General features: G+C 42.3%; 1 protein-coding gene across 2 annotated transcripts; it reads right to left on the bottom strand.

Moving 5' to 3' along the window:
- Positions 1–1,273: 1,273 nt before the first annotated feature.
- LOC129727171 (casein kinase II subunit alpha) lies at positions 1,274–3,642 on the bottom strand. 2 transcript variants are annotated; one of them, XM_055684719.1, is made up of 3 exons: positions 3,486–3,642; positions 2,133–3,413; positions 1,274–1,945 (listed from the first exon to the last, which is right to left on the bottom strand). In XM_055684719.1, the coding sequence occupies exon 2, from the start codon at positions 3,222–3,224 to the stop codon at positions 2,196–2,198; it is 1,029 nt and encodes a 342-aa protein (XP_055540694.1). In that variant the 5' UTR covers positions 3,225–3,413; positions 3,486–3,642; the 3' UTR covers positions 1,274–1,945; positions 2,133–2,195. The 2 variants fall into 2 exon arrangements, with proteins under 2 accessions (XP_055540694.1, XP_055540684.1); XM_055684709.1 differs by having other exon boundaries at positions 2,133–3,614.
- Between the last annotated feature and the right edge of the window lie 5,079 nt (positions 3,643–8,721).

Raw genomic sequence — 8,721 nt, forward strand, 5'->3', positions numbered from 1 at the left:
TTACACTGATATACTTTGAAGAAAAATGTCCTCAATTAACAAAACTTCACGCAGAACAAAACGCGCACAACACAACTTCAGAGATGCTAGATGTTTTTAAAAAATGTCTGAAACTGCTCGAAACACCCTTTTCATAATTCAAAAAAGCTGCCCTCGCACACTGCAGACATGTCAAATATCTCAAATTACCCAGAACTTCAATCATAGGCTTTCGAAAGCCAAAAACAACCAATGGAAACTATCTCAGGCTCAACTTTAAGCCTGTATTACACTCTTTGACCAAGCGTCAAAAATTTGGCACTTTTTGACAGATAAAAATTCGGTCAAATATTGTTTGTCACTCTCCAATTTTAACATGGGGCAAACGACAACCATGATGTCAAATAAATTTGACCATTAGACAAAGAGTGTACTACAGGCTTTAAACTGTAGAAAAGGGCTTCTAGACGTAAAAAGAGACACAAAATTACTAAAGTATTCTTGAGGTTTCTAAAGACGAGAAGAAAATAATTCTAAAATGAACTGAAAAAAGCGTCTGAAGCCCATGCGTCTTATTAAATACAAAAATTTCAAGCTTAAACTTTAACTAAAAATTATGTCTTAAAAAGCTAAATCATGAGTGTCACCTAATTTATCAGAGAATAAATCATTCAAATTAAATATAGTTGAAATAAAAGAGCCTTTATAAGCATTCGGAACTGAAAATGCCTTGAAGACAGCAACTTCTTGACCAAAGTTTTCATTAATTTGTTTAATGATACTCTAGTAAAAATTCATAAAATTTTTAATGTTACTTGAGTAGCTCCACCCTAATTGTGAGGGTGTTTCCAATATTCGAATCTTCCTAATGTTGTCCTAAATTTAAGATCCACACATAAACTTCGAAACTAAGTTACAGAAGCGATTACCAATGAGGGTATTTTTTCACCCTTTATTAAAGATATTTGAATATTAAGTACCTAATAACGATTCGCAAGACAAGCATTGGCAGTCTGAGAATAAATTAGTTCATTTTTAATTCTCACTTGACTAGCTCAAAGTCACAAACTTTTACCTCATCTTATACTTTTTGACAATGCATTAAATCAGGACACCCGCTCTTCAACTAATGTTAAGTCTGTCTTTCCTCCATTTGCGGTTGATATTTATTATTGCTGTAACAAATTAATAAATAGGTGTCTTCTACCTAAGAAGGATATTAGTTTATTTATACACCTAACTCGTGTACAAGAACCTAATTATCATAAAGAAAGGAAGCAATGAAACTATTACATTTTCTCGTTAACAACACAATTTTAGTTCTCATTTTATTGTTGGCTCAAATTATAACGTAATAATATTTTGTTTGTTTGTTTTCCGTAATTAAGCTCTATAATAATTATGGTTTTTGTTGTTCCATCGCGGTTCAGTGTGGGTTTTTACTTTTTGTTATTTTCGCTCAAATCTATAATATAGTTTGATCTAAAAGCGGAGATTTTAGAAAAAGTGGGTAAGGGGTTGATGTTCCATTTCAAATTTCATTGATTATATGTGGTTCTTAACTCTTTTATTACACATTGCGTTGGTAAAGTTGGATCAACTAAACTGGCGAGAAATAGATGCTGATGGTTTCTGAAACATCACACTAGTTAAAGGTTGGGGGGCTGGAAATTTACATATACATTTTATAACTTAGCGAAAATATCAACCGAACTGTTTCTTTACTGCATTTTTTTTATGTTTCAACATACTGTTTTTTTTACTTGAGTAAGATGGAACAGGGCAATGATCCTGTGGAAACTATCCGTTTTTTTCTCTCTTTCTCCAAAGCAATTACAGTAGTGCTAGACAATTCGCTAGGGACCGTGGGTTACCTAACCAGTTTTTCTTTTCACTTGCTTGCTGTAGGTTTACCAATTGTTATTTGCGAAATAGTACTTCGAAAAACAATAGTTTGCTCCATTGCCTGAAACGTAGAAAGAATAATAGCATTAGTCATAAGGTTATAGGTATTAATATGATTTATTACAAATAAGTCCTGCCCTAGAACATATTGGTAAATTTTCTAGTTCTATTATGAATCAAGCAAAAATAAAGTTTCTAACTCTGCACTTAGCTAGGATAAATATAACAGAGAACAAATGCGCGTTTACCATTGTTATAATTAATATTAAGCTTTTCATCGTTTATTGTAGTTATTCGATCTGATTACAATTTTATTGATTACTGCCTTTCATGGAGGACGACGGTGGAGGCATTTGGCCGTTAACGATGGGCGCAAAGTAGGGATGTTCCATGGCTTCTTTCGCGGTCAGACGCTCGTAGTGATCGTAGCGAAGCAACTTGTCCAAGAAATCGAGCGCCTCCGGCGAAACCAGATGTTGATTTTCCGAGTGCACAAAGCGTTCCCATCGCTTGCGGGAGTGTCTCGAGAGGATATCGTTGAAGCGAGGATCGAGTTCAATGTTGTATTTGTCGAGATACGCAAACAAATCCTCGGTACCGAGGACCTTGGCGATGCGCACCAGCTGGTCGTAGTTATCGTGACCGTGAAAGAATGGTTCCTTTCTAAATATCATGGAGGCAAGCATGCACCCAAGGGACCACATATCGAGCGAATAGTCGTACATTTGATAATCGACCAGCAGCTCGGGCCCCTTAAAATAGCGACTAGCAACGCGTACGTTGTACTCCTGGCCGGGATGGTAGAACTCAGCCAATCCCCAGTCAATTAACCGCAGCTTTCGGTTCTCATGATCAATCATCACATTGTGTGGCTTAACATCCCGGTGCATAATTCCCATACTGTGACAATAATCTAGCGCTTTCAGCAGCTCATACAAGTAGTACCGGATGTCATAGTCGGTAAGTGTCTGGTAAAGCTGCTTAAAATCCGTATTATTAACATGTTCAAAAATTAGCGCCGGTGTGCGTGACACCGGATCTTTAACCACAGCTAGCAGAGTGATAATATTTGTGCCGCCGCGCAAATTCTCCAGAATCTTAATTTCCCGTTTGATTTTCTTCTTTTTGACTGGTTTCAAAATCTTCACCACACACTTCTCGTTGTTGGTAATCTTAATCGCCTCAAACACTTCACTATATTTGCCTCGGCCCAGCTTCCGAACCAGTTGGTAGTCGTCCTGGTTGGCCCAGTCGACGACGTAATTCTCGTAATCCCAGTACTCGCGCGGTTTGTGCGAGTTCACATCCGCGTAAACCCGTGCACTGCTAGGCAATGTCATCCCGCTGCCGCCGTTTGCACTCCTTGATGATGTTACGAAGTGCTTCCGCCCCTGGCAAAAATCGTCACTACTGCTGCTGCTGCTGCTGCTCTTCTTTCCTTCTGCTGCTGCTGTCACCGCCGCGAGTCGACTCCCAGAATGCAGAAAAAGCACAAACTTCAGGTGCGGAAAACGGTAACGGGCATTTGCCTGCAAAGGTGCCGAACCGAAAAAAATGTTCCGTAAAATGTACACTATCTTGAACTCGGTTTCTAGCCGTACCGGAATCGTACAGACTGCGCAAATCGGCCACCGTTCTCGAGGTACTGTGAACCGACTTTTTCCTCAAGCAGCAAGGCTGATTCAAGATGGAGGCAGTGTGAAAAAGTACGTAGAACCTGGTATGGAAAAGTGACACGAGAGTACAGTGTAGAGTCGGTGAGCGGCCGCAGACTGGCGAATGATGCGGGCGGCCGGACTTTGACAGCGCGAAATCAAAACACGGCAAGGAACGGTGCAAATTGCAACGCGCCACGGTACGTTTCGGGAATGTGTTTCTTCGACGTAAAATCTAGAAAATGCTATCATTTCTTTGCTGGGCCTTTAGTATCATTTTGAAATTATTCTGAGTTTAATTTGGGAATATTTTCTATTTTCGCCTTGCCGTGGGTGCGGTAGCTAAGTAGAACTGTACATTGACTCACGGCAAGGCGAACCGTTTCCGTAACGCAGAACGCGCCAGTATGTAAACGACCTTAGAATCATTTTTCGCCATCAAATCGTGTTCTCTTTTGCTCTCTTCTTGTCTTTGGAAGTATTTTTCATTATACTGAGCTTTATCATAGATCAGAAGCGCCTTTCCGAGCGTAATATGAAAACTATTTTTGTCTTTGAAAGCATTATTATCATTTTGAGCCATTTCTTTTTTTTTTTTCGTTCATCTTATGCCGAGATATTTTTGTGCCAAATAATATCTTTTATTCTGATTTGGCTATCAGCGCTTTTAAAATTTGTTCAATTTTTCGCCCGTGTGATAAACGTTAACGATTCATAAGAGACGAACCAGTCTGAAGACTGAGAGTCTCTAAAGTAAACGAAAAAAAAAATTAATTCATGCATGGAATTTAGCGATTTTTACAGATTTACAGATTATTTCGGATTTGTGTAATTGACTAGTAGTACGATAATCGATAACTGAAGACCAAAAATACACACTTAAAACTTGATGCCGTGAGAACGGCACCACTGAAACTTAAGCACAAAATATCCGTAATCTCGGTAATGATAGCTCGGTAATATCTTATGCCGAATTTTCAGTTAGGTTGACCCTGGGAGGGAGAAACGGATACGAAGCTGTGTGAGTGTCAAAATGAACCAGGATGAGCTGTCATTGACTGTCAATTTGAACCAAGGAAAAATAAGCATTTTTTTGCGATGAGTATTGTTATAACTGAAAGGTATCGCGTTGCTCGAAAAATATTCATCGCAAACAGTTTTTGTATTCATTGTCGTTTTACAAAAAATTTTGGTTTGTTTTTACGCAAAATAATAAATTTCATAAGCTTTAAGAAATAATCATGCTAGCGTACTTCGATTATCAAACTTGCGCTTCTCATGATTTAAGGCTTTGGTCATGGGCGCAACTAAGGAAAATTTCTAGGGGGGGCTAGTTTTCATACACTTCATTTAAAAAAATAGAAAAAAGAATTACAATGCGCCTATTTGAAAGCGCATGAAATAGTGTCATAACAGAAGACAAAATCACTTGAATCGGGAATAAATCTCCGAAGATGTATTGAATATCTTGACCATCTCTTTCAGCTGACACTGATTCGATATTGAGGCGAACTAGGTTTGGTAAACGGCTGGGCAGTGCGTACCAGCAGTACACCCGTGCTAGTCGGCATAAAATAGATCCCAGTGTGGTCCAAGGCATAATGCCATATTCTTAACTCCACGTGAAACCGACTGGAATACGAGCAACCAAGAGAAGATGGGGGAACCGGTGGGAACTTGGTCGTATGCTGGCAGGGAAGCGGTAGTTGTTCCCCTTGTCTGAGCGTCTGTTTTCCAGGATGGGGGCGGCTCGAACAGCGACTGATCCGAAGTGGACGGTGAACTATGAAATGCGGTGTCTCGCCTCTACACCCAAGACGGCGGCCCCGTCGCGAGACTAAAGCAGCATGCTAAAATAAACAATCAAGAATTGAAAACGAACCGGAATTACCGGCAATGATCTATCGACGAAATAAAGACGACTAGATGCTCGGTACATGTAACAGTAGATCGCTTAACGCTCCGGGTGCCGATCAGATTCGGCTGGATCAGCTAGAACAGCGGCTCCCAACCTTGGGTACGCGTACCCCTGGGGGTACTCAGAAGCCTTCATGGGGTACGCGAAAGAAAACTCAGCAATGGCGGATAAAGAATTTTTTTTGTAATACTTCATTTGTTGTTCAATCTTGCTCTGAATCTGACTGTAGCAATCAAACATACGACGATAGTTGAATTTTAAACTTGAACTAGACTACCACGGCATGATCTAACAATACACTTTCCCACTCTGCGAGAACATTCCAAGTCAGAGGGTACAATCGATATGAAAAGTATCGCCAAGGGGTACGCGGACAAAAAAAGTTTGAGAACCGCTGAGCTAGAATTTCACCAGTTCGACATCGTTGCGCTTCAGGAGCTTCTCCGGAAAGGGGAGAAGGTACGGCGAATTTGTGACCGCAGGGCACAACTTTACCAGAGCGGCGGCACAAACAATGAGCTGGGTACCGGTTTTATAGTGCTGGGCAGGATGCAGAGTCGTGCGATCAAGTGGCAGGCGTTCAGCGACACGTTGTGTTTGTTGAGAATAAAAGGCCGGTTCTACAACTACACCATCCTCAATGCCTACTGCCCTCACGAAGGACGTCCCGATATAGAGAAAGAAACGTTCTACGCACAGCTGGGGACACTCTACGATAGCTGCTCGCGTAGAGACATCAAGATTGTCATTGGGGACATTAACGCTCAGGTCGGAAGGGGAAAACATATATAAGCCGGTGATTAACCCGCACAGCCTGCACACCGTCACGAACGACAACGGCCAGGGATGCGTCAACTTCACAGCTTCCCGCAGACTGGTAATCCGAAGAACCTGCTTTCCCCAAAAAAACATCCACGAAACCACCTGGAGATCACCTGACCAACGTACAACAAACCAAATTGACGCACGCACCAATTGTGGTGGGAGTATTGGCATGACCACTTCGAACGAGTCTAGTGCGACGAAGTAAAAAGTTGACGATGTACCTGATACGACCGGTAGTTCTCTGCGGAATCGATACATCAACGCTTCAGGCCTCAATGCTCTTGGAGTTTTCGAACAGAAGGTGCTGCGGAATATCTATTGTGGAGTACAGACAGACGACGGATAATGGCGACAGTGCATGAACCATGAGCTGCACGCGCTGCTTGGAGAGAACCCCGTTGCACACCTGGCGAAAGTTAATAGGTTGCGGTGGGCCGGTCGCGTCGTAAGGATGCCGGACGTTGATCCTGTGAAATCACTTCTCTTCAGCAACCCTGTGGACTAGGGGGCGCAGCGTGTACGATGGCTCGACCAGATCGAACGAGACTTGCGGGTGATGAGACGTCTGGGGAACTGGCGAAACACAGCCCAAAACCGAGCAGCATGGCAACAACTCCTTGATACAGCACGAGCCACCACGGCGCTCGTCTTATTGGTAAGGTAAGTAAGAGAGCTAGGGTTGAGAATCGGTCCTGGGCACAGTACTAGTTCTCAGCCAATGAATGATGACTTCTCAATTTGTGTTGATTTTGATGCTCTGATAGGAAGTATGGAATGTATTTATATTGACTACAATTATTCTCTGGGGAATTCTAGAGGGGGCTTAAAACTTGCTAGGGGGGGCTGTAGCCCCCCCGTAGTTGCACCCATGATTTTGGTTACAATTTCGAACACACTTCATCACGGTCAAACTCGAAACTTTGAAAAAACTTTTATGCAATGGCAAATTGAAGGAAACACAGACTCGAAAAATTAGTCTGTAATATTTGCACATTCAGTATTTCTTCGTTTGAGTCATGCATGCGTTACAGCAAGAACACACGCTATCAGAAAACGACGCATGTGCATGTTCTCTGTTTTGAGTGTAGTATTCGTTTCTTCCTCCCAGGGTTGACCCGTCATTTGACAGTTTTAGAAGGTAAATTTTGCGGAGTTAGTTTTATTTCCGATGGAGCCGAAAAATGTTTTTTTTTCTAATGCTTTTCGGGATTGATTTACTCTAGAGATACTCAGAGAGAGAGAGAAAGATAAGCGATGAGGAAATCGCTAATTTGGCAACTGGGTTTCACATGTCAGAGGTCCCAGATCTCTTCTCGAAGCGCTATGTTGACTAACTTTTTCATTCGACTCGTATAACTGATGTTGACGGTGTAATTCCTGGGGAATAATGAAGTGCATCACGAAAACCGTGAATGTGTTAAATTTTATGTTAATGTTTAACTTGATAAACTATCACCATAATTGATCATTGTTTTGTTGATCATTGGTTAGGTTGGCAAATGGCTGGACACGTGTAACTTGAGACCCTAATGTGGCCATTCACCTCTGTCCAGCAACTCCTATCCCAACCTCCATGTGATGCCGTCCGGAATGCGAGTAACCTTAGCGGAGATCGGGTAACCAACCCCGGTGGAAACTATGGTCGTATGCGGATGGTCGTATGCTGACTGGGGTCTTACGCGGCTGTATCCCCATAGGGCGGCGTACAACAGCGTCTGACCCGGAGCGGGCGGTTGAATTATGGAATGCTGTATCCCTCCAGCTACTCCTAAGATGGCAGCCCCATCAGCAGGATGTAGGTATTCGCGTTGACGGTGTTGCTGATATTTGTTTGGTTTTTGGCTTGCGAAAAAGAAGGAAGGAAATATTTTTGCTTTTGTCATCACGCACATTTTGACAATTACATATAAGTGTTCACGTAGGTGCGAACAGTCTTCAAAATCTGTTTCAACGCGAATAACCCGAATCGCGACCCTGGTAAGGTAGCATACCGAAACCTTTCATCAACCACGAACAACGAATTTAGAAATACGGAACGGATCAATTGGCAAAGACCTAGGCTACGAACACGGAAAAAGATTAAGGTAAACGATTGGTAATTGGGTATTTAGAACGCCCGATCTCTCAATGAACCGGCGCGGGCTGGCTTGCTTGCTCGAGAACTACAGCGGCAGAGAGTCGAAATCGCAGCGATTCAGGAGGTTCGGTGACCAAATTCCGGAGAAAGGGAATTCCGTGCAGTAGACCCTATTGCACGCACTTCTTTCAAGTACCACATCTTCTACAGTGGCGGCAAAGCAGCGGAACGGGGCGTCGGTTTCGTAGTGCTGGGAAATCAGAAAACAAGAGTCATCCGGTGGAGGCCCGTAGATGACCGTATATGCGTGTTGAGGATTAAGGGCAAATTCTTCAACTACAGTTTAATCAATACCTACGCAC

Source organism: Wyeomyia smithii, chromosome 1 (genome assembly GCF_029784165.1).
Source record: "Wyeomyia smithii strain HCP4-BCI-WySm-NY-G18 chromosome 1, ASM2978416v1, whole genome shotgun sequence".
Lineage (NCBI taxonomy): Eukaryota > Metazoa > Arthropoda > Insecta > Diptera > Culicidae > Wyeomyia > Wyeomyia smithii.

What these genes read in the sequence shown, in the direction of transcription:
- LOC129727171 (XM_055684719.1), bottom strand. Translation starts at nt 3,224, where the DNA reads ATGACATTGCCTAGCAGTGCACGGGTTTACGCGGATGTGAACTCGCAC.